This window comes from Athene noctua, chromosome 14 (assembly GCF_965140245.1).
Source record: "Athene noctua chromosome 14, bAthNoc1.hap1.1, whole genome shotgun sequence".
Taxonomy (NCBI): Eukaryota; Metazoa; Chordata; class Aves; order Strigiformes; family Strigidae; genus Athene; species Athene noctua.
This window is the reverse complement of record NC_134050.1, coordinates 19,794,139-19,819,474: the sequence shown is the minus strand read 5'-3', so window position 1 is coordinate 19,819,474 and position 25,336 is coordinate 19,794,139. Positions and strand designations below refer to the sequence as shown.

The 25,336-nt window shown below is 48.4% G+C and overlaps 2 protein-coding genes across 2 annotated transcripts in view; both read left to right on the top strand.

Moving 5' to 3' along the window:
* Window positions 1–21,103, top strand: part of PNPLA2 (patatin like domain 2, triacylglycerol lipase) — a 31,147-nt gene extending 10,044 nt beyond the window's left edge. Inside the window, exons 2-9 of the mRNA XM_074918717.1 lie at window positions 6,259–6,491; window positions 6,678–6,743; window positions 10,684–10,893; window positions 11,817–11,877; window positions 12,789–12,956; window positions 13,389–13,521; window positions 14,224–14,346; window positions 15,684–21,103. Coding sequence (XP_074774818.1) covers window positions 6,259–6,491; window positions 6,678–6,743; window positions 10,684–10,893; window positions 11,817–11,877; window positions 12,789–12,956; window positions 13,389–13,521; window positions 14,224–14,346; window positions 15,684–15,948 — 1,259 coding nt within the window. The 3' untranslated portion in view covers window positions 15,949–21,103. The remainder of the gene's footprint in view (window positions 1–6,258; window positions 6,492–6,677; window positions 6,744–10,683; window positions 10,894–11,816; window positions 11,878–12,788; window positions 12,957–13,388; window positions 13,522–14,223; window positions 14,347–15,683) is intronic.
* Window positions 21,104–21,976: 873 nt separating this feature from the next.
* The window catches only part of CRACR2B (calcium release activated channel regulator 2B), a 48,063-nt gene continuing 44,703 nt past the window's right edge, over window positions 21,977–25,336 (top strand). Inside the window, exon 1 of the mRNA XM_074918271.1 lies at window positions 21,977–22,053. The gene's annotated coding sequence lies outside the window, so the exon portion shown is untranslated. The remainder of the gene's footprint in view (window positions 22,054–25,336) is intronic.

The window sequence follows — 25,336 nt, the reverse complement described above, 5'->3', positions numbered from 1 at the left end:
CTTTGTGTTAAATAGTGGGAGTTATACAACTTCTGTCAAGTGAGGGATAGATATTCTTTCCACACCCAATGCTTTTAGGCACCTGCCCAGGATTTCACACTGAAATTAAAGACCTGTCACCTGAAAATGTCTTAGAAGGGCAGATCATAAGACATTGGTCTCACTTTATTTCCTGCTGGCATGAATTTGTCTTCGGGCCCACCTTTGACATCCCTCTGGCCTCTCTGATAGGCAGTCAGAGAACATCTTGGATCAAGTTTCCGTTCAGAACAAGTTGGCCTAAGTTCAGCTTGGCTCACCTCAAGGTTTGTCTGGTTCTTGCTGTCTTGGGACAAGGAGTGGAAACCAGGTGGTTTCAGCGTGAGTGCAGGAAGAGGAAGAGAAGTCCAGCCAGGTGGTGGGATCTTTCACAAACTCATGTCACTGCCCACAACCATTGAGGTTGTCCTTGGGTCACCGGTGTGTTGCTATGCACTTGCTTGGGGTGAATGAACGGGCACTTTCTGGCAGTCTGAGCTACCTGTGAGGAAATATCCAATAAAGTTCTCTGTTAATTATTTTATAGATATCAGCTTGCAAACTTTTGTTTCGGTGCCTCTTGTTTACAGCTTTGTGGTTTTGGGCTGGTGACAGGACTGTGTTATAGTTAGGACCATATAATCTCCTGGGAGAGGCCAGGCAGGGAAAGCATGTGATTGCCTGCTCTCAGAACCCAGAGAGGAGGCAGGTGTGGGAGCTGTGTGTGCTGAGCTGGAGCAGCCTGGGGATTTCTGGTGTTGACAGCTCTCCTGAAACTGTGTTCATCATTAGAGACTGGCTTTTAGCTCTTCCATCGATGAGGTACAGGAACAGCTGAAATAGCAAGGGACAGGGAAGCCAGCTAAATTAACCTTGAGATCATGACAGTAAATTCCTTCTGACTCAGCCTATTTCTAAATTCAGGTCTGGACTGGGATCTACCAGTGGGAAACATGAGAAGTCCAGTGATGCTCAGCAACCATCTGAGTTGAAAGTGAAGTGTGAAGGTTGTAGCTGGGGACTCTTGCAGGGAGCATCTGTGCCCAGGATCACACAAACCTTGTTCAAACATATAGTGAAGCAGAACTTAGGCAGCTCCTGAATGAGGTCCTGGTTACAGTATGCAGGACCTGGCTCCTGGTCTGAAAATTTTGCAGTCAAAATAGCTTGGTCATGCTGTCCCAAACTAACAAGGCATTGGGCTCTCAGGGTGCTGGAGGAGTGTCAAAAGCACCTGTGCTTCCTTCTGCTAGCTGGCTTCTGTCAGAGCTTTTGTTATTGGTGTGTCTGGCCTGTCTGGAGCCTTAGCTGGGTATTGAAGCTGAGGAGGGAGGAAGTGATCTTACCCCTGTACTCAGCACTGGTGAGGCTGCACCTTGATTACTGGGTTCAGTTTTGGGCCCCTCACTCCAAAAAGGCCATTGAATGACTCGAGCGTGGCCAGAGAAGGGTAACGGAGCTGGGGCAGGGTCTGGAGCACAGGTCTGCTGGGGAGCGGCTGGGGGAACTGGGGGGGTTCAGTCTGGAGAAGAGCAGGCTGAGGGGAGACCTCCTGGCCCTCTGCAACTCCCTGCCAGGAGGGTGCAGAGAGGGGGGATGAGTCTCTGGAGCCAAGGCCCCAGCGCCAGGCCCCGAGGGAATGGCCTCAAGCTGCCCAGGGCAGGGTCAGGCTGGCTCTGAGGAAGGATTTCTGTGCAGAAGGGGCTGTTGGGCGTTGGAATGGGCTGCCCAGGGCAGGGGGGGAGTCCCCGGGATCCCTGGAGGGGTTGAAGAGTCGGGCTGAGCCAGCGCTGAGGGATCTGGTGGAGTTGGGAACGATCAGGGTGAGGTTCATGGTTGGACTGGAAGATCATCACAGAATCATCTAGGTTGGAAAAGACTTAGTTCCAACCTAGATAATTCTGTGAGTGGTGCCTTCTGGGTTGCTGATGTGAAGGAAGGAGTCCGTTTGAATTCTTGCTGGTGTTGAATGAGAGGCAGGTCTGGTGAGGATCTGCACAGTTCCCTGCATGCTCCAGCAGTCCAGGTAAGGTATGGCATCTGCAGTCTGAGGTGTGACCCCCTCCCTGCCCTCTACCAGCAGTGACAGAAGACGCTGTCCCTACATCCATCAACTGTCAGTGCCGTCCTCTGTTCTCCATCCCTGTGGAAGAACCTTTACTTCAAGCTTGCATCCTGTTTACTGCTGCATTAGCCAGGCAGCGGGAAACGTCCCAGGCGCAGGGGGTGATCTTTGTGCTGACATGGAGCTCTTCCAGAGGGAGCTGCAGTGTCATGGGTGAGCCACAGTCACAGGAGCTGCTGGGTGGAATGTCCAGAATGCTCCTCTCCCTCTTCAGCCTGCTCTGTTCCTATTTTTGTTTGTGTCTCAGGCTTTTTTTTCTCCCACTTGAAATACTTTATGGGTCAGCTGTCCTTTTGCTGGCTGGCAAGTGGGTATCATTGTGGTCTAATGTCAACAGGAGAGCATCATGGTGCCCTTGGTGCAAAAGCCTTGCTGCTGACGATGTAGGTCTGAAGAAGCCCTTCTTCCCCACTTGTCACCCCTCCTGCCATGGGGTGTTTAACCTTTGCAATGCTCCTCATTCTTACGCATTGCACAGGCTTGAAGTGGCCTTTCTGTTTCATCTCAGAGCCCTTAGTTGCACTTAAAGTCTTCCCAGCAGCCTGGCTAACATCAGTTCTAGGTGAATGATCTCCAGCTTTTCTTTTCCAGAGGTAGAGTAGCAGCAGGCTGCTGTGGCTGGAGGTGTTTGTATATTTGTGTACGGTTATAAATAGCACCTGCTGCTTGAATGCTTTTCAGGTTAGAGAAGGGTAGTTTAGGGGACACAAGGCAGTAGCAATTTAGATACTGGGTTGTTTTGGAGTCAGGCATGACTGGTGGAGGTAAAAGCCAGTTCTTTAAGGGAATGATCTTGCTGTGTCAGTAAGCTGTGAAGCTGGTTTGACACAGCTTAAAAATGAAATGCAAACTAGCAGCTTCCTTCAGGTCTTTTTGCCAGGGTAACAGTAACTTGCCCCTTGTAGCTGTTGCAGAAAGATCGCAGGATGAACTGGCAGAGGTGGAGCAGCTGGCCTGCCTTGTCTGGCAAAGGACACATTGGGGTGTTTCAGGACACAACTGTTTGATGCTCCTTTGCGTCATCACAGCTGCAATTCAGATAAGGATGATGGCCCTGCAATACTCTGGTTCATGTATAACAACACCCACTGGGGCAGTGGTGGGGGCAGGGAAGAAGAGGGTGATACAGCTTTTCTAATGAAAACTGAATATACCACTTCTTAATATAATTTTTAGAGGACGGTTGAATTAATAAATCTTCACAGGGAGAAGTGTTGAACTAACTGGTTGGTGGGAGAAGAATGAAATTTTTTCCCAGCAAGCAATACTGTGAGGGATAGTTGGTATTGCTTGGTATTTCCACAATAACGGAAATGTAGCTTTTTCACATGACACTGTGTTCTAAATCACCAGATCCATCAAAAACAATGGGAAACCTTTCTGTGGACTGGAATTGGCACTGGACCAGTCCTAGTAATAATTGACAGCTTGTGGCTGATCCCTGTAGGACACATCTCTTGACCACCTCTCATTTAGCTGCTTCTTCTGGCAGGCTGCAAGCAGAATGTGAGCTGGTTTTCCTGGAACCGCACTTCTGGTAGTAACGGGATTAAAACACTCTTGCCTCTTCTCTTTCCTTCCAAATGTATTTCCAAGGGGGTTTGTCATCTGTCATGGATCTAGCTATGTAAACCTGACTCCTTTGGCTGAACTCTCAGCTAGCCTTATTTCCAGGAAAGGTGGTGCTGCTGCAGATCACCCTGTGCCCATTTCTTCCCAGAGAGCTGTTCTGCACTCAGCTTTGGTGCAAGTGAGCCAGCAAGTCCAACAGAATCACAAGTGCCTTACACTGAAATGCCTCAGAAGTTCCTGTGTGCATGCATGTATGTACACATGTATAAAAAAAAACACCCCTCAAACAACAAACACTCAGAAAGTATTCAGAGAATGAAATTGCTAATTGGCACTAATTCTTATTTTGTTCTCTTGGCTGTGAAATGATGATGGAGCTGGCAGTGCAACTGAAGTGTCCTCTCAAATGCTGAGACAATCTGTTTCCTGGAATAGTTGGGACTTTGCTGTTTTGTTTGTCCCAACTCACATTTTAGCTCAAACAGTGATAAGCTCAGTTTAATTGCAGTTGTTTTCAGTATTGCTATCAAATCTTCCCGCACACTGAGACGCCAAGTCTGAAAGCATCGTTCTCTAAGTCTTGGGTGACGCACTTGCTCCCGCCCCGCAGCATTGCCTTTGCACACAGGGTGTCTCCCTACAGCTGCATGCTCAACTCTCACCCTTCCGATGGGTTTTTAACTAAGCCAGAGACTCCATGCAACACACTCAGCGCAGTGGAGTTCCCTGGGATTGTGTGGCCAGGGTGCTGGGCTGGGATTCGTTTGGGTTTTGGCTCTGTTGCCGTTTCTTTGTGTGTCTTCTCCCCTTGTCAGATGTGAAGGTGTCTTAGGGAGCGTTAAGAATGCTAATGTCATGCTGCTGATAAAATGTAAGGCTGGCTTCCTTCATGTTGGGAAGGATGTTGAACCGTGTGGCTTCTATCTGGAACAGGCTGGGCTTACTGCTCATTGGGTGAGATCAGAATTAGACTGCTAAACATTGCTCTAGGACAGAGCAAAAGTCCTAATAGTGCTAATAATTCCTTCAGAGGGGGAAACTTGGATTTTCTGTGAAATTGCTACCTCACAGTGCCTGAAATCTGGACCCCAGAGTTTCTGGTCATGTTCAAGTGTTCTGTGCATGCTTCAGCTACTGGTGTTGATGGGTTTCCTAAGCACAGAATCACATTCCCAGGCTGTGTGATGGAAAACATGTTGCTGGCACACGTGTATTGCAAAAGAGTGGGATATGTCAACATAGTATTGAGGGTTGCTCTTATCTCCATTATATTTATTAGCCTGGGTCTAACTTGGGTTCTTTCATTCTGCTGCCTCCTTGCTGCAATTGCAAGACTAGGTGGGAGAGGAAACCAGAGGGATTTCTAGTTGACTTGAGCTGATAGTTCCTGGAGAAAGATGGAAGACTGAACTTCAGTTTGATTGGAGAGAAGTCTTAATTTGTGAAAGTGTGTCTCTTTTTCTCCTCTTTTCTTTAATTCTTCCCCTCACATTCATCTTGCATTTATATTCCCGATGCTGCTGGGAGTGCATTGGGCTGGTTCTTGGAGGAACTGTTGTCTTGTATCTCACCATGGTTGGGAGATGTGTGTGGAAACAGCAGTTGGTGTGTGCAAAGGGCAGTATGCTGGGTGTTGAGGGTTTGGCTTGGGTTGATTGTTTTTGTTTTGTTTTCTCCCATGCCTCCTTTCCCACTGGACAGCTCTGATGTTCTTGCCAGATTGGGCTCCTAGTGACAGTGAGATAATGGGCTTAGCAGATGCCTTCCCTTTTGTGCATGTGGCATGTCTCATCTCCTCCAAACCCAGCCTGGGTCACTGTGTGAAAGGGTAATGCAGGCATGCCTTTGTGAGTCCTGCTTGCCATCAGGGCCTAGTTTAGTGCTGTGGAATTGGACGTGGAAGGGATGGGACACCAAAGACTCTGCAGGAGGCACTAAGTCACTGATTCACTAATGGAGCATAGTGTCAGTCTTACCTGAGATGTCTGACATTCACAGCAGAGCTGGGATCACTTAACTGGCAAGCACTGACATTCCTCTTTTCTGGCACTTTTGCTTACAGACAGATGACTTCTTTTCCTGTCAGAAGAAGAAGATGCTTATTAGAAAAGTTTTACTTGAAGGTGTTTTGAAGTGGATTTAGCTGTAAGCTCAGAACTGTTAAAGCATCTCCCTTTTTTTCTTTGTTAGTCTGTGTTTTCACCAGCCCTGTACTGGCCAGTGCAGCAGGATTTAAGAAAAAGTGTGAGGCCTTAGCCAGATGCATGTGATCTTCCTTGACTTTATAAATCATATGTAAGATGAGGGTAGCTCCTTGTGATAGGGGAGTGTGAGGGCCAAGACAGTAAACTTTCATGACTTCTGTAACACTGTCCACAATACTTCCACAATACACAAAGCTTCTCGTCTTGAATTATGTATCAGCTGGTGGGGAGAAACCTCTGAGTAAAGCTGAGAGCGAGGCTTTCCTGTAACTTATTTTGTAAAGGAGAAGGCTGGTTTTGCTAGGATTTCATGGTGCATTTTTCTTTCTCTCATCACAGGTGAGGCTGGTGCCAGCATTATTCGAGTGTCAAAAGAAGCCCGCAAGAGGTTCTTGGGCCCTCTCCACCCATCTTTCAACTTGGTGAAGATCATTAGGATCTGCCTGTCCAAGACCGTGCCAGAGAATGGGCATGAAGTTGCAGCGGGACGTTTGGGTATTTCCCTAACACGGGTCTCTGATGGAGAAAATGTGATACTGTCAGACTTCAATTCCAAGGAGGAGCTGATCCAGGTGAATGGAAACTGTTTGCAGAGGGATAGGCAGGACCTGCGTGCAATTTTGCTTTGCCGTGCTTTCCAAATGTCCTTAGTACTGGAGTATAATTGCTAGCATGTGCCAGTGTGGCATTCTGAGAAGAGTAATAGCTTCAGTAGGTTTTGATTTGCTTATTACATTCTGGATCTCTTTCCCTCTCAGGCCTGTGTCTGCAGCACCTTTATCCCTGTCTACTGTGGACTGATACCTCCAACCCTGCGTGGAGTGGTGAGTAAGACTCCAAGATGTTCCTTCATTAAATCATGTACCAGTGAATAAGAAGACAGAAATGCTGGTACTAAATTTTGGCAGTCTTATTGCTTGTCTGCTGGCAGAAATTGGCCAGAAGAGGGATGAGAAATTCCCAAATAAACAGCTTCCAACAGTGGATGTGCCTTCTTTCCACTGCTGCTTGCAGATGGCTATAAATGCCCTGAGGACTAGAGAATTTAATGTGGTAGTAATGTACAGCAATCTGGGCAAGTGCTGACTGATGTAGCAGATGGTTCTCCTGGCTGCTTGGTACAATGCTGTCCATCACTGAGGCTCCAACCCTCTGCATGTGGAAAGAACCTGGGTCCTGGTTAGAAATCATGCGTGTAGTTCCTCTCCCATGTGCCTGACACTTTCTGCAGGGTTTTAACTAGTCATGCTGATACCAGACCTCTTCTCTGTGGAGTTCTTCCTGTCCTTCCTCTGAGAATAATGTTCTGCTGCCTGCTGGAGCTTTCTTTAACATCCTGTCCAAGGCTGACCAGAGCAATTTCTTCCTTCTGTGTTTGCATGTTAGAATTGAAAACATTTGAAAGCTGTGCAGAGCTGGAGCATCTCTGAATATGCCTAAGGGCCTCAGTTGAGCTTGGACTCCCCTTGTGCTACATGGGTTAATGCACACATTAAAAGGCAGTTTATTTGCAATCTAAATAGAAGGGAGAGGGAGAACCACTATTAATGTATGTGTTTCCCATAAGTGACCTGACCAGGATGCCTCAGTCTGTCAGAGCACATCAGATCTCTTCCCACTGCTACTTGTGTGCTAAAAACGAGGTCAGTTTTGCTCCTGCATAATACAGAATTTGGCTGTTCTTGTCTTGTGCAAGCACGTTAGGCAGGGAAATGCCCTAGAGGAAATGTCCCATGTCCAGCCCTTCAGAGAAGTGACAGAACCAGTAATGGTTTGGCATTTGCTCAGCAACCGCAGGCAGGGTTTTGTCCCACAGCTGGTGGGAGCACAGCAGTAGCTCTTGCCTGACACCTCTCTGGGGCTAGTTGAGGTCAGTGTGGATCAGGCAGAATCTCAAAATTCCAAAAGTGCATACAACATCGGGGTTTCTGGAATGTGCAGCTGCCCTGGCACACTGAGGGAGGACATCTCATATCAAGATTCCTCATGGGGAAGCGTCGGGAGGGAATATATGAGATGAAGAAATTAATTCCTACCTCTTCCCCAGAAAGTCATGGCTCTTTCTGTCTCTGAAGTGGGGGCTGGTGAGAGAAGAGGTTAAATTAGGTTGGGTATGAGCCTGTAAGAAGGTTTTGAAACAGGACTGCATAGTTCCTAGGATGCCTGTAATGACTGTATTTGCCACAGGACAAACTGAAGGCCTGGCATGAGCACCAGTTTTCAAGGCAGTGTGATTTGATGCAAGCTGTAAAATCCACATCCTGCCTTTCTCCTAGTCTTTTTCAGTGTTTGCTTCTCTGAGCTCTGGTAGTCCCATGGAATAGATGACGAAGATGGGTGGGGGGAGGAAAAAAAATCATTCTCAAATACCAAGAAATGGAATGGTTGATAACTGACCTGTCAACACACGTTCTAGCCCTGAGCTGTCTGTAGCATGTGGGTGAGATGAACCCTTAACAAGGGTCAAAAAGCTAATTGTGAGTTCATGTGAGCGAGGGACCCTGTGCACAGGGGGACACGATAAGGGAATGGAACTGGGCACCCCAGAAACTACCCCAGTCCATGAACGATCCCCAAAAGCAGCTGCTGCTCACTCCTGCAAACAGCTGGTGGCTCCAGCCTGTGTCTCTGTGCTGCTGGGGGCCTGGCAGGAGGTTGAAGAGTGGTAAGGCTGGAGGTTCAGGCAAATCAGAGTGGCAGCTGATCTTGAGTAAGGAATGGTGGACCAAAGAGTGGGGGTCTGCATGTGTATTCCCAGATTTCCATGCAGTGAGAAGGCTTTGCCTGTCAGCCTTATTGTAGTTAAGCCTTCTAACGGCATTTGTGCACTCAGGCTGCCACCCTCAGGGAAATGCATGTATCTGCATCCTTACCGCGAAACTAGCGGTAGTGTCTCAGTTAAGTGGCCAGAACACTCACTTCCACCTTTAAACAAAGCAGGTGCTGCCTGCTCTGCTCTGCCCTCGCCCCACTCAGCCTGTCGTGGTCTCCTCCGTGCAGAGGCAGTCAGCCAGCTGGCTCCAGATCCAGCTGTGCCGAGTCTGGCTTTCGTGGAGCAGCTCTGGGGAGATGATGACAATGACAGTTTGCTGTGGGTGCTTTTGGCTTGAAGAAAACTGATGCACACTTTAAAAGGCCTCAACTGACTTTTGGCATCTCTGTTGTCTCGAAAGCATCCTGTAAGCAAGCTGACTGTTACTGGTTTTGAGTTTCCACTTTATTCACTGCCCAAATCCAGGTGGTGTAGGAGTCCCTAACTACATCTGTCTTGATACTGCGTTTGGTGAACAAGGCCTGGCATGAGGATAAAATTCTCTGTCCTGTAAGTTAGTGCTGCTGTAGCCTACAACTGTAATCACAAGCCATCTTCCTTAAACCTGTAGGCTCTATGCAGAGAGAGCCCTGATGTCTAGTTTGCCCCCAAGAAACCTGCTGTGCTGTCAGTCCACCCTGGCCATCTTGCTTCAATGGGAGTTGGATTCCTATAGCTGAATTTGATTGCTTCCAGCCTAAGAACTGTTCCCCAGGCTCAGAGAAGCTGCTTGAAGAGATCTCTGCCTACCTGCCATCTAGAGTAAGAGAGAACAAAGTGCAAAGCACCCTCCAGGCAAAGCAGCTGGCATTTTCCTAGGCATTGTACAGCAAAAGACCAATGTTGGTGGGCTGTCTGCCTGTGAGACAAGGCAAAACAAGACACAGACTCAAGCACCTCCTCTTCCGATGAGCATTTCCATGCTCTGCCTGGGTTCAGCCTCTGGCAGCTCATCTCCTCACCCAGCAGAGAGCTGAAAGATGTTACATCTGCTGCTTACAGGGCTGTGTAGCTCCTGTACAATGAACCTGTCCAAAGGGAAGGGTTCCAGGCAGCAAATGTCAGGATCAACCCAAATCAAAATCAGCAGGACCCTTCTATAACCGAGGTTCACAAGAACTTGAGTTGTTGCTCTGCAAAGGTCTTGGATTTCCTACTCTTTTGGCTTGACCAACATCCCTTTCCTTTTATCTTCTGTGTGATGCTTACTCTGCCAAAGGCCTGTGATAGGGATTGCCTTGCTCAGCTCTTTGTGCAATTATAGTGCTCCAACGAATACTGTGAATTGAGTACATGCTACTGGGGTTGCCCTTCCTGCAAGGATAACATGAATGTGTTTATGGTACATAGGTACAGAACATTCTCTGATAAGAGGGTGCCTGTTAAGAGCAAAACCCAAGTCCCTTGTGCTCCGTTATCGCACTGCAGCAAGTAGATTCCAAATGTGTATGTATGGGTTGGGATTGCTGCTTGATAAGCCTGCTAGCAACAAGTCAGCTGGTTTTACTCTTGGGTAACAAACCTTCTGCCAGTGGGGACTCGTGTCTGAGCTTATTTGTTTTAAACACAAGTGAAAAATGGCACAGTGTCACAGTGTGACAGCTCAGATCAGTGCTAATTTGCACTGCAGATGGTTGTTGGTGTGTCATAGTATTTAACTGGACAGCAGTTAAACACCATAGGAGATGTAAGTCAGCAGTCACACAAATGAATATCCCTTTCTCCTTGAACACTTGTGAACAACACACTTGACCATAGGAAGGAAGGCACATAGCAAAAGGAGATTATAGATGACATAGCTGTGCTATCACTAGTTTAGACTCCTCCAATGCTGCTGGATGTATTCCGTTCTCTTCCCAAGTTGTTGGCACAAATATGAACAGCAACACAGAGTAAAAAAGCTACCTGATTAGTTATGAGTCTGACATGTCCTTCATTTGTCTTTATTTCAGAGATATGTTGATGGAGGAATTTCTGACAACTTGCCACGGTATGAGCTGAAGAACACAATCACAGTGTCTCCGTTCTCAGGAGAGAGTGATATCTGTCCACGGGACAGTTCCACAAACATGCATGAGCTGAGAGTCACCAATACAAGCATCCAGTTCAACCTTCGCAACCTGTACCGCCTCTCAAAGGCTCTGTTCCCCCCAGAGCCACAGGTGAGTTTCCTGGCAGCACCAGAACTTGAGTTCAATATATAGGCACTGGCTATATTTTCTGCACTTTAGCAGAAGATTCCAGACTGTTTTAGTTTTGTATCACTTGTTTGTCTGTTTTTTAACCTTGACATTATCAACCCAGTGACTTGGCAAACCTTTACCGTCTGCACAAGGTTCTATAGGTGGCTTGGTTTTCTTTTGCTACTGGAAGATCTGGAATTTAGGTGGTAGCAGTTGCTTGGAAAGTATTCCCACGTCACTCTCTAGGGTAGCGTTTGCCAGGAGGTCAGGCTCACTCGTAAATAAGGATGTATCAACCATCAGAACCAATGAGCTCTTGAATGTTTTAAGGTCAGGATGGAGCTGCCAGCCTGCAGTCTCCTAAAAAGTACCAGTGGAGCAGGTGGTACTGCAAACTGCTTTGCGTGCTTCTGAGTAAATGCAGCCTCAGATAGCTCTGACGTTTGGGCATAATAAGCATGCATTTGTGTGCTGAATTACTTGGACAAATTTTTTTTTCCTGCCCCCTCTCTATACTTAGCTGTCTTTATCTGCAAATGCAGTGGCTCTTCCTGCTGGGAAGTATTCTGGGCTGCTTGTCAGAGTGACTCTCTGAAGGCTGACCACAGCAGTGTCAGGTCTAGATGGGGCAATGAGGTGGCTGCAACTCTAAACCCATACTTAGGTAGGATTCCAGGTGTCCCTTTCAATCAGAATTATCTTGTGATTCCCCTACCCAATGTATTCACGTTATACCTCCCATTCCTGCTCAAAGCCTGGGAAGAGCTGGCAAGGATGAGACTCATCCCTGGGAGACCTCAGGAGTCAGGAGAATTGGTCTCAAGCCAGCATTGAGCTGGGTGTTTGCTCTGCTCAGCCAGCCAATCTCCAGATGACTTGCTCTTGCTTTCCTCTGCCCACAGGTGCTGCGGGATATGTGCAAGCAGGGCTATCGGGATGCACTGCATTTCCTGAAGAAGAATGGTAAGGCACTGGGTGTTTGTAGGGTGCACTGACTTGCCTCTTTGTCAGGCTTGGTACCTTGGCTTTGAGGATAGTCAGTGGTGCATATGAAAGGTGGAAGGGCAGAACTGAGCTGTACCTCAGATATTGGAATATGGAATTCCTATCAGTAAGTCTATTTTAGCAATTCAGGAAGCACAGGTGGAGTCGACACCTTTCCAGTGCAAAACGGAAGGACTGTAACCACACTGACACAAGCACAGTGGTTCTGGCACATCTGAGTGAAGCTACTCAGCATGTGTTCAGTACTACACCAACACAGTTGTTAGGCACCAGAGCCGTTTGGACCTCCTGCAAATATCCTGCTGCTTTTTATGTGCAGCCAGGGTATGTCTAATGTGGCACAGCGGTGCAGAGTGCAGGCATGCCCTCAGCAGCCCCCAGCGCTTGGCAGTTTGACTAGTTTCACTCTTCTAGGTGCAAGCCCTGGACTTTCTTGCCTCCAACGCTTGAGTGTGTGTTTGATGCCACCTAGTGTCAATTTACAGCAGATCAAGCCCATTTGTTCTGTGATGTGTACTTTACTGGGATAAGAGTCGTCATGCAGCTGTGTTTGTTGATTAAGCTGCAGGAGGGAAATCTTGCCTGCAAGATTGGTGACTGGCATATTATAGCAACAAAACACTGCCAAACAGCACCCTGTGGTACTAAAGGGGAAAAGTTAATATTTCTGGTGGGGAAAGAGAGGATGATCTTAAAGCAGCAAGGTTTCTAACTCATTGTGGTAAGCATTACAATAGATGTAAGCTAAAGAGGCTGGGTGTGATGTCTGTCTGTGTGGGTTAGGGTGAAGTGAGGACTAACACTCTAAAAGCCAGGCAAAGCAGGGAAGCTAGTTTGTATCATCCTTACAGTATGACTTCTCTTCTCAGGTCTCCTTCATCGTCCAAGTCCTGCCCGTCCTCTCCTTGCCATAGAAGCTCCCCCAGGAGAGAAGAAAGAGGAAGAAACAGAAGCTGAGGACCAACTGGAGGACAATACTGCCCTTGCTGCTGTTGAAGAGCACATCTTTGAACACTTGCCTCCCAGACTGAACCAAGGTATGATCCAAGGGAAAGAGCCTCGGAAATCTTCTGGTCCACTTGAGAGGATTACTGGGATGTGTGGGTATTGCTTGCGGCTGGGCTGGGCCATCCCCAGGGATTGAACTGGCACCCACTGATGGTCAGATGGAGTTGGGGCCTCTTAGATAAAGCTGTGGCCTGCTCTATGGAGGCTGAATTGGGAAAGGTTGACTCATTTGACAGTGTTCTGCATGGTAAGGAGAGGAGTGAATCTTGTTGCTCGCCCCTTTGGGAGTCTGATAAAGCTAAAAGCTGCTGTTCTCAGCTGTGCTCAGATAGCTACTACCCTGAGCAAGACTTCCTTAAGAAGTGGAGAGGGGAGACCTCAGGCTGGGTATATTCTGGGGTATGGCAAGGAAAGGGATAGTCCCACTGCGGGGATTCAGCCATGTTCTCTTCTGTCTTCAGCTCTTCTGGAGGCTTGTGCTGAAAGAAGAAGTTTCTTGACTGGCATCACCAACATGCTGCCTATACGTGTGGCCACAGCAATGATGGTTCCCTATATGCTGCCTCTGGAGTCTGCAGTTTCCTTCACTGTCAGGTAGGCCTTTGCCTGGTCCCTCGCTGGTGTTCTCAGTGCAGTGAAGGGTTTGATGTAGCTGGTGGGGCACGAATGGACAGAGAGTAGGATCCTCTCTAACGCTGCAGTACCAGAGTTCCTGGAAAAAGAGTTCCTGGCGCTTAGGAGACCTATGACAAAAAAAACCCAAGCTTTTCCTGCCTTCCTTTGTCATTTAGCTACAGTTAGTAGTTCCAGCTTGAAGGAAGATGGCTGTGTGCTGGAACTTGCCCTAGAAAATGGTGATAAATTTTGGAGCCTGGAGAGAAGAGAGACTGCTGAACTGGGAGTGTGGGGATGAAAGTAGGAACCACACAAGAGGTGGATCCCCTCTGGAGCGACCCAGCCATCTCCAGCTCTACACTTACATGGTTGGGAGGACGGGTCTGTCAGACTTGTTCTCAGTACAAAATACCCTATGAAAAGTGTCTGGAAGGAGATAATTTGTGATAGGTAGACTTAAAATATGGGAAGTGCAGATGCAAAATGGAAGGAATAAGTTCATGGGCTTTTCTCAGCCTTCACAGATTCTCCCCCTTAATTCTGTGAATGGTACTGCAAATGTCTCTTAATGCGTTTGTCACTAAAAATAATGAGTAACTGTTGATAGGAGGCAAAACTGGCATTCTTTTAATCCTGTCCTTTGTGTGGCCCAACTAATGGTTGTCTTCTGTCTTCTCCCAGGTTGCTGGAATGGCTCCCAGATATCCCAGAGGATATTAGATGGATGAGGGAGCAGATGACTGAAATCTGCAACTATCTTGTGAAGAAAGCCAAGAAGAAACTGGGCAGCCATCTTTCAGCCAGGTATGTCTGCTCTCCTCTGCAGCACTGGTCTGGAGGAGCCTCCATTTCCCTCTTCACCTTCTGACTTCTACAGACTTTATTCTACTGGAGCAGAGCAAGTAAGGCACAAATTGACCAGAAGGATTTACTGCCCAACCTAAATGCAAATCTGTTCCATGGTCTCTTGGCTTCCTTAACTGTTGGATAGACTTGGCACAGAGTCTCCATCCTTCTTCTCATTACAGGGCAGACCCTGTAATGAAGCTGTTACTGTAGCAATAGGGCAGAAGATGTAGGTCTGATTAAAACAATATGCTAGCTTATTCCATGGTCTCTTTCCATGGTAGAAGACAAAGGTGCTTGTCTGCATGGCATTTGCAGGCCCAGGGTCTCCTTGTATTCAAATGATCTTTTCTGCCTCAAGATCTAGGCCTGGTTTAGGGTGGGGGGCACTAGAGTGGCCAGGAAACACCAGAGGGTTTCCAGATGACAGTGCTTTGGGTCTGCATGTGTGCCTGTGCTTCTGAACTGAACTCCCTGCAGTAGGCCATGGCTTGAGGCTGAGGCAAGGCTGCGTTGCTGGGACGAGAATGGGAAACTGTGTGTTACAGTAGTAAACAGAGGGTCCCAGTTGTGATTTGGATCCTAGTACAAGGGGGTGATTCTTACCCACAAGAAATCATGGTCAGAATAATCAAGAGATGCGAGGGGGGAAAAAACAGGCACACACAGAGACTGATGACTAAGATCACCTCACTACGAGAGTGACACCTCAATACGAGAGAGATCTCAAGGTGCTGGAGTGAGTGCAGAGGAGGGCAACAAGGCTGGGGAAGGGCCTGGAGAATAAATCCTGTGAGGAGCCTTGAAGGAGCTGGGAGTGTTCAGTGTGAGGAGGAGAAGGCTGAGGGGAGACCTCATCCCTCTCTGCAGCTCCTGACAGGACATTGCAGAGAGGCTGGGGCTGGGCTCTGCTCCCAGGGGATCAGGGACAGGACAAGAGGGAACGGCTGGAAACTGCCACAGGGAAGGGTCAGGCTGGGCATGAGGAAAAAATCTTTCCCAGAAAGAGTGGTCAGAGAGTGGAATAGGCTGCCCAGGGAGGGGGGAGTCCCCATCCCTGGGGGTGTTTAAGGGCCGTTTGGATGAGCTGTGGGGGGACGTGGGGTAGGGGAGAACTTGTAGAGTCGGGCTGAGGGTTGGACTCGATGATCCCAAGTGGCTTTTCCAACCTGAAGGATTCTGTGACCAGGCAGTCAGTGGTAGAACAAGGGAGCTCTATGGTTTTGGAGCTCTGGTCTGGTGACCTGCTCAAGCTTTCCCATGTACTGAATTCTTTGCATGCATTTGTCTTTCAGGCTCTACTATCACCTTGAGCTTGGAGGGCCCCAGAGCTTGCCGATTTCTTCTGCGTCACCTTGTGGTGAAGCACTGCCTATGTGGATGAGAAGCAACCGTTCCCTGTCTGATGTCATGATGAAGTGGGAGGAGTACCAGCGCCAGCTCATGCTGGGCTTACTCTGCATCAACGTGGACATGCAGGCCTCCCTCTTCCCTCGGGAAGGGTTTCAGATCAAGCTTCCACCTCTAGACTGTGCCAAAGAGTGCCTGCCACTCTTCTGAGTCTGCTGCCATGAGGGGATGAGGGTGGGTGGGAAGGGGAGCGGATGTAGGGTGGGACCAGTCTCATCCCTCAGCAGCAGGCTGCCCTGTGCTCCTGAATATGCTGCAAGGGGGATTTCCCCAGGATGGAGACTGGTGGAATTGACTGTAACCATTTCTTGCCCACTGGGCCAGGCAAGGGATCTCTGTGCTCAGACACACATGGGCTGATACCTTGCTCTAGGCTTGTGTTGAGGCCTGGGCACTGCCTGTGACCAGGCTGATGCAAACTCAGCTGGGCTCTCCCAAATAATGCACTTTGAATTGCCTTTGGCTTTTTACTGCCAAATAATCAGGATGTAGATGACGCTCTCAAGTTCACACAGCTTTTAGCTTCCTTTGTTTTTTAGAGCATGAGTCTTGTTTTTCCTTAAATCATCTGACATCCCTTAACTCTTTGTGCTGAAGTAGCCTCTTGCCAAACCAATTTTTCTCATGGCTTTCAAATCTCCTCTTGACTTTCTTTGCTGAAGCCTCATCCTTTCCTCTGTCCCTTAACTGCATCCCCACTGGAAGCCAGAGCTGGCCCTGCTTCAGACTGCACTGGAACTGCAGAAATGTAGAAAAGTTACATGTTTACCCTGATTTATGTTGTCCTGGTCTCTCCCTTTTCGATTTTTGTCCTCACAGAACTGCTGCAGCTTGAACTCTGAGTGTTAAGTAAGTCACTGAGTTTATTTTAAAGAAGTAATTTAGGTAGAATTTTTTTTTCCAGGGAAACATTGAATTTGAGGCCCCATTGCTGTCACTGTGAATGGAATTAGTGTGGGGTTGCCCTGGAAAAGCTCAGCCTGACTATCTTGGGATCAGCTTAGCAGCTGAAGCAATGTGAAGTGCTTGTAGGAAGGTGAGATTGTGCAGGGCATGTTATTTTTGTGTGTCTTGTGGTGGAGTGTCACAGCGAGTGCTGGGGAAATGGCTGCCTCTGACGGGGATCAGGCTTTGCTCCTTAAGGGACCGTACAACTGAAGGGAATTCCAAGTGGGTGATACAGAAGGCATCTCCTGCCAAACTGGGGCTTGGCTCTGTTGCTTGAAGAGTTTGGATGTTGAAGCTTTGGAGTGAGAAGGTTTTAGGCTTGTAGCTATACCAGCCTCACCGCTTGCCTGTCTTATGTCGTGGCTCACAGGTACAGCTCTCAGCTGGCAGTAGCAGGAGCATGAGAAGTGGAAGTGAAGTTAGGAGTGTGGGTGCAGATGCAGCATGTTTGGAAGAGAGGCTACTTTTGCCTCATCCCTTAAAACACCAGAGCTAATGGATCTGTAGCAGGGCAGGACTGTGCCTTGTAAGGTACTGCCTTCTTGGTGCTGGTCTGGTTGTGACTTGCAGCGCACAAGCATGAACTCTGTTCTTCACAGGGTGAGACGTGGCTTCCTGTGGGGATTGCATGTACTTCAGCTTAAGTTCTTGCACTATGACACCAAACCAGCTCCCGGTATCTTTTTCTGTAGCATGTCTAGCTGCATGAGGCGTCTTCTACCTCTCCTAGCACAAACAATATTCAACTGGCCAAAGCAAACATATGCTGTCTTTGCGGGGGAGCAGGACAGGGTATCTGAATCTGATACATAGCCTATGCATGGAATAGTGATTTATAATAGACTCTCTTTTGCACCTTTGATATAGAAAGGGAAAATAAGCCCAGAAGGGTTATTATTACTAATAGCTGGAGGAAGTAGTGAATCTGTTTGAGCACATCTGCATGAGCAGTCTGAGTGAGGTGGTGGGTGCTGTTTCCTACCAGCTCAACTGTGCACTGGGTATGGGTTTTGGTGTTTGTGGTGGAGACTGTGCTAAGTATCAGGACTTTTCTGCAGTGGCCATTGCAAGTAAGGAGGCAACAGACCGGGCAGCTGTGGTGCTAACCAACTGTCTGGGAGATGCCAGAGCAAATACAAGCTTGGGACTCAATGTCACCCCACTGCCCTTTCTGGATGTAACCCACCTATGTAACACAAGGGCCTGCATAGCTTATGAAGCAGGCCTGCACTTACGCAGTCAGATTTAGTCTTAAGCTTCACGTAGTTTAGGCAATTAGGAAACAGGGAAGTCGCTACAGGAAGAGAAAAAATGGGAGGATTCTGAAACGAGAATAGGAATATTGGATGATAAAACAAGTCAATCTTGTGATTGTCTAAAGCCTGTAGAAGCAGCTTACTGCTAGATGGATATAACTCTAATCGAAGTGAACCAGCCATAAGCTACTGTCAGTTAGTGGGAGGAGGGTGAACTTGATGAAAATTGGAATTGAGAAAAGGGGTTTATTTTGTGGTTTGGTGGGGGATTTCTTCCACTACTTTGGGCTCCCTCCTTTAGGGGAATGGCACAGGCACAGCTGCTTAGTTTGCCAAATGCATGTCTTTCGTCCCTGACGCACACAAGCAATTGGCAAGAACATACAGATATTTAGTGGCAAGAGATGAAGGCATTTCATCCAGAAGCAAAACATCTGTGAGGGGCAAAGCTGGATAAGGAAAATCTTGTGCTTAGAAGCTGCTGCCCTTTTGACTCTGCCTTGTTTGTGTTAATATATGGGTGGAGAAAATGATGCAACTATTTTTTTTTTTAATCCCTTCTTCCTGGACTGGTAAAACTACTGAGTGATTATGTAAACCACTAAACTATGAAACAAAATTCTCTTGGCAACAGAGTGTACTAAGAAATTGCAGCTTGGCACCCTTATCCCCCTGGATCTCCTCTGTTCTCCTTTTGCATCAGAACTGACTGGGCTGGTGCCACTGTCTTCCAGTGCTGGGATCCAAAAGGCTTGCTGGTTCTGGTCCGTGCATTTCAAGAGGCTAACCGCTGTGCCTGGTAAAAGGGCCTGACTTTCATTCTGTGTTTCACCTCCTCTGTCATTTAGGTGGTTATGTTAACCCCTCAAAGGGGAGCTTTTGTACACTTCAAACTGTAACCACAAACCAGAGCCTGGCTTTAAATATAAAGGTCTAACTCTTCAGGGAGGAAACTCCTGTTTTCCCTATGCTAATTTGCAGGGTGTGAACGGATACTGGGAAGGCACCACTCCGTGTTAACTCTTTCTTCACCTGTCTTTATTCCCCAAGTGATGCGATGGCTGTTGGGTGATAGCTTGTTGGCTTTATAGATTTAAGCTCTGATAAAGAAACTGCAGATCTGTCAAAAATACCTCAAACTACCCTCCTCTTCCTTAAGAGAAGTTTCACACATTTGCTTGAAATTCTTGCTGCTCATTCATCACAGATTGCAAAGGATGAAGAAAGTAGGGAAGATCATCTTGCCTGCTGATGCAGAGAAAGGGCTTTGGCTGCTTTTGAAGAACAGGTTTTTGTTATGCAGTACTGCCTTTTCTAGATCAGACCCAACTTTAAAATCCCTGAAAACCTCGTGATAGGCTCTGGATTGGATATGGAGAGGTTTGTTGCAATGGTGCTAACTGGAATTCTTCAAGCCTTTGTTTTACATGTACCTCATGGCATGCGTTTATCTCCTGGGCAGCAGTCACTGATTAACCTACACTTCTCAAGTTCTTAGGAACAAGGTCTGCAGTAGTCAGTCCCTCCTTCAGCAAGATGTGTGTCTGGGCAGCCCAGCGGGTAGTTGCCAGGGCCTGGTGGTTGAGAGGTCAGGCTCCTGGACCTCTGTTCATCTTCCAGTCCATGTCCAACTGTCCTTACAGCATTCACTTGAACTCTGGAGGAGTCCCAACCCTTGCTGTTTCCACTCTTTCCCATAAAGCATTTGTGCATTCAGGAATCCACTCTTTTTTTTCTTCTTCCTGTGATACTACTTGCTGCTTTTAAGGCTAATAGTGAACTTCTTGTGCATCTAACCAGCCCCTAACCTGTACAACACTGTAGAGTTGTTTTATGTTTTGTACAACAGTCCATATCTATGGCATGCTCTGTAGGCCACAGTTTGTGTGTGCTATGTTGGGTTTGGTTTGCTGCCTGCCTTACTGCCAATACTGTTGCAAGCTGATTTTCAACGGGTAGGAGAAAATAATTCCCTTCTGACCACTATCTATAGGACCTAGGAATTGTTTTCTCATGACTTCTTGGAGGGTTCTGTACCTGCAAACACTCAGACCAGAGAATAAAAGAGAATCTGCTGTCTGCCAGCACTGGGGTGTCCCTAGTACTGCTGGTATATTCCCCAGTGTTTTAATCCATTTTTAAAAACTAATCTAGTAATTCATGCATTCCTCTGAGAAGAGCCTTCACTTTTGCCGGAGTGGTTGTGGGAGAAATACTTAAAACTCCATGTGTGTGTTTTCCTTAGGGGTCCATTTCTGCTAAACATACGCTAGAGGTGGTGGGTGGCAGGGCTGAGCCTTGCCGGAGTCAGAGGGCCTTGCCAACAGTTTTCTCAAGTTTTGATCTTCCCCTTAAATCAAGGAGACAGTGGACCACCTCACCTGGCTGTTACGTCAGCCAGCTCGTTTGTGCCAAACAACACGCTGTGCCTTTACAGTGGGCCCTGGCCTGTGTGTCCCTGCGTCTCTGCCTCTCCCCATGCAGCAGTACTTGCTCCGCTCTCCTCTCCCTCCTTCCCTGTGCCTACCGGTGGGACAGGGCTCTGCTTCCAACCTGCAGGCAGCTCTGCTAGCACAATCTCTAACTGCATCCACATCAGCCCTCCTGCACAGGGAGGGGAAACCTCTAGTTCCAAACAAAGACTTAGAAACATAACTTTGAAATAAATACCTCTTTCTTCCGGGGTTTTCTCTTTTCTCTGAAAACAGCACCTAAAGCAGCTCTTTGTGCGTAATGTGTCTGGGGCTCCACTGCTGTCACTGAGTTGGGGAAGACCCTTAAGCACACAATGCATGTAGAGATCCTGTGGAAATTACTGATGTCAGAGCAGCAACTAGACCAGCAATAGCATACACAAGTCATGTATTTACACGGCAATGTCATTAAGTAGTGTTCACAGTCACTTTAAAAGTTCAGTATTAAATTGTTTATGCTTTTTTCCTCTTGTTTCTTTTTTTCCTAATGTTTTGCTGAAGAAAAAGTAACTATTTATTTTAGCAGAAATATACCTTCTAATAAAAACTTTCTCAATATACTTACCTGGCTGTGGTAGGTTGCTTGTCTTGCCCTTTAAAGGTTTATTAAATATTTTTTTGAATGCACTGTATGATGTGGGTTTGTTTCGCCGGGCCCTATCCTGTTTAAAATCCTGTCAGGGTAAACGTACATCAGGATGGGATGAATGGGGGGCACTGCTGTAGAGGTGAAAAATGGTGCATTCTGGCCCAAGTCAAGATGCCCTGAATGATATTAGCCTCTGTTTTGCTGGTTTCCAGGAAGCATTGAGAAAGCACCACCTTCTGGGAACTGCAGGTGCTTGGTACTTGCGAAAGGGTTAATAAAAAGTTATCCACGAATCTGAGACTTCTCCAAATCAGGGGCATCTTTGGTGGAAATGGAATGCTGCCTCTTCCACCTCCCTTCATCAGCCGGTGAGGCAGAGGGAAGGCGGCCAGAGCCTTGCCTGGGGCAACCCCCGGCACCGGGGGGCTGGGGGGGGCATCGCTGCTGGGGTGCTGCAGGGCCGGGGAAATCACACTGCCCCCCGTTCCTTACTGCAGCTGTCTGAGAGGGGCTGCAGGGCTTGGGCTCTTTTTTTTTTTCTTTTTTCCAGTCCTCTAACAGCAGTGAACTGTAGAAAGCTACTCCGCTCGGTGCTCTCCCAGGACAGGGAGAAGCGCTGTGATTAATGCTGCAGCATGCAGCTGATCCAGCGAGCAGCTTTGTCATCTCTAATGGCAGCAAAAACCAAGCCCCCAGCTCGGTGCCGCGGATCGCCGAAGTTGACGCCTCAGGGGCGATGCCCGCGGCTCTGCGCGGGGCGGCCGCCGGCGGGGTTCGTGCCTTCGGCGGTGTGTGTTCGGGACCGGGGTGGCTGCGTCCCCCCGGGGCGGGAGGCGGCGGCCGCGGTCCAGCCCGGTGCCAGCCCGGTGCCCGTCCGGCGGGTTTTCCCGCCGCCCCGCTCATTTCCGGGTCGGGGCCGGCGCTGCCGGCGGCTCCGCTCCCCCGGGCAGGGCGGCCGCAGGTGCCCGCTCCGCCTGTGCCGGCTCAGGTAAGCGGCGTGAGGGGCTCTCCGGGGCGGGCTGAGGGCGCGGGGCCCCTCAGCGGGGCGGCTGCCCCCCGCCATTTTGTGGGGCCGGCGGCGTCCGGGCAGGACCCCTCAGGGGCGCGGGGAGCCGGCCAGGGCCCGCGGCGAGGTGTTGGGGAGCGGCCGCCACAGCGAAGGGCCCCGCCGGAGCCTTCGCCCTCGCCTCGTCGGCACCCCCGGTCCCTCCCCTGCGGCTGGGGGGGTCAGTGGGCTGCGGGGGGGCACTCACCCGCCCAGAGCAACATACCTGCTCGCCCCCGGGTGTCTGGTCCTTGGCCGGCGAAGGACGGGCATGGAGGATCCACGTTCCCGTGCCAAGCCGCCTTCTCTCCCACCTGCCGCTCCTGAGGGGTCCATCCTGGGGAGCGCCCCCGGGTGTGGTCCATCCACCATCTCCCCTCCTCTGGGGCTCTGAAGTCTGTAGGCTCCTTCGCCATGAGGGCCAGAGGCTTTGGTCTTGCATGCTGGATCTGAATGGAGATCTTTTTATTTTCTCTCTTTTTAGCATCGTTCTTTCTTGCCACGATCCAGGTGCAGATGATGCTGCACAGTAAAGATGCTGCAGGTCCCTATGGCAGCTGCGTTAGTGCTGCGTCTCCTCTTCAGAAGGAAAAAATACCAGAGCTTTCCCTCTCCTAAGAGTGCAGTGTCTTTCTCTTTAACATCCCGTGTGCATGGGATGCACTCGGGTAAACTTGTGTTGAACCTCAGGTCCTTCCTGCAGGACTTCCTGAAAACAACCAAGGGGAAAAGAGGCCAGCGATCGCCAGCCTCGCACTCTGAGATGGCTGTGCTCAGAATGTCCTGAGGAGGCAGGACAGTCCAAACACAGCTTGCTTACTTAGACGTGACCCGTTGAGTCCTTGCTTATTCTGATAGAGATGATGGCTGTTGTGCATCGTGGGGCTCTCAGAAAACCAGTAACTCCTGCCTTTCCTTACCCAGGTTCACAGGCAGTGCATCGTATTTTTTGTGTTCTAGAGCTGTATTTATTTCTGAGGATCATGTAAGCGGGTATATACAGATGCATATATATATATATACATCTCCTGAGTGCTACGGAAGGTGCTTTTCTAGATTAAGCAGATAAACAGTCTAGTCTGTCCTTTCACTGGGCAATTCAGGTGGTCTGGAGGAGGTTCTGAGAAACTGCAATGGGCTGGAGTGGAAGAATCCTCTCCTTACCACAGCATCCTGCTGCAGAGACTGATACGAGGCCTGAGGCATGAAATTTCAGGGTGTTTCATAAGATGGTATGAAATCTCTCCAAAGCTACCTTGCTGCGCAAACAATGTTCTAATTCTACAGAGCATCACTCTTCTCTTGGTCTCTCTGCTGTGGCAAGCTATGCTGGATAGTATAAACTCTCCGATCAGAAAGGCTGCTTGGCTTTTCTGTCACCACAGAATAGGAAAATTTCTCCCCCCACCTCGATTTGATGTATCTAATGAATTAAGACCTTACCATCTACTGATCTGGAGATGGTATTGCAGAGGGGGACTCCATGCAGGGCTGTCTGTAGCAGGACACAGGCAGTGCTGGGGGTCTGTGGCTTTGCCAGGCAGCCTCGGAGAATAAACTAATGGGATGAGGACAGTCAGTGGTGACATAATGCTCTGGGCACAGCTCCATGCACAACGTTCTTCATGGTCAGAGAGCTTTGCAGATATTGATCCCTATGTACAATAAGCTAGGTTTGGTTTCTATAAATAATTTCCATGTTACTTGCTGTCTAAATCTTTTTGATTTGATAAGGCTGTTCTGGGGACCAGATCCTCCTACCTCTCCTTGCCTGCTTGCAGGAACTCATCTCAGATTTAAAGACAGTGGCAGGAACCTTCAGCTGTAGCAAATGTGTTGTCTTCCACTGAGCAGAGCAGCGTCTTCCCTGTTCCTGCCAGAGGTCTTCGCTTGCTGTCCATATAAAGTCTGAGGTGGAAATACTTGTCTTACCTTGAACATCTGATCCGCTTTGTTGTTGCGCCAAAAGAGCAGAATTGTAACAGTTAGTAAAGCTTTCTATCCTTTGTCACTGTGTATCCTTTGAGGTATTCATAGCCCAGAGGCTTGAAAGGGCGCTGTTACTGATGCTCTGATTATCCCTCTTAATATTTCTCTAGCAGTGTTCTCTTTTCTCCATCCTGCATCCTAAAGCTTTAATTTTTTGGCTAACACAGAGAAGGATTTCCCTATGCATGGACCTAATTTTGCTAAGCAAACCTGATCTCTGCAGCTGTGCAAGGAGCACTGGGGTGGATCCACTAAGTATTCCCTGTGTGCTTGTGCTGTGGCAAGGAGCACCATGTGCTCTCCTCAGGCCATATGTTCAAAAGGTTTGCCAGCCTGAAGCTTTAAAAACTCTCAGCCAGACATTAAGAAAAAAAAAAATGCCATGGGATGACATAAGTGGTTTTTTTGAAAATTATGTTCTTAATTTGCTTTCTCATGCTGATTTCTGATTGTCTTGGAGATTTCTGTATAAGCTGCCAGGAATGCCTGAGTCTCAGTAGTTCACTTAACTGCAGGACTTCAGTGGAATAACAAATATTGTGAGCCTTGGGAGCAAATGGTGCCAAACCTCAGGTTAATAGCTGTTGTGGGTTGTACATAGGTTGTGGTACTGTGAACTTTCAAATGAAGCCTAGTTGGCTTTCATTTGAGTTGGGGTAGCATGACTGGGAAGCCCTTTTTTCTGTTAACCATGTGTCGCAGAGTACTACAGCAGGAACTAATCCTGTCTTGTGCTCTTAGAGACTGTGACTTTAATCACAGGTTTGTTTTGGAGGACACGGGGTATGGTACAACGCTCTGGAAGGGCACAGTGCTCTCCTCTGGTTGGCATAACTGGAGGAAAATCTGTCAAGTAATAAGATTGAGAGCAAAGAGGCTTGTAATATCCCTGCTTTCTATCTAGTGAAGTGTGTGATTGCAGTTAATTTAGCAGATATGTCATCTGAAGGAGGAGCTCTTGTCCCTGCTTCTGTAGGTTTAATCTCTGTGCTGGTATCACTTTTCTGCACCCGTTAATGGCCCCATTTATGCAGAAGGGACTGCCTGGTTCAGAGGGATGTTTGAGGATGACATATACCTGAAGGCCTCAGGAAAAGTTTGTGTTGTTCTGAGGATGGCAGGAGACCTCTAAAAATGTGACTGGGAGCCGTGAACCTCCTGACATCTGCACTGTGGTAGGCCTGCGCTGTCTGGGCAGGGGGCTGGCCCGAGCTTGTGACCCTGGTAAGATCCTGGC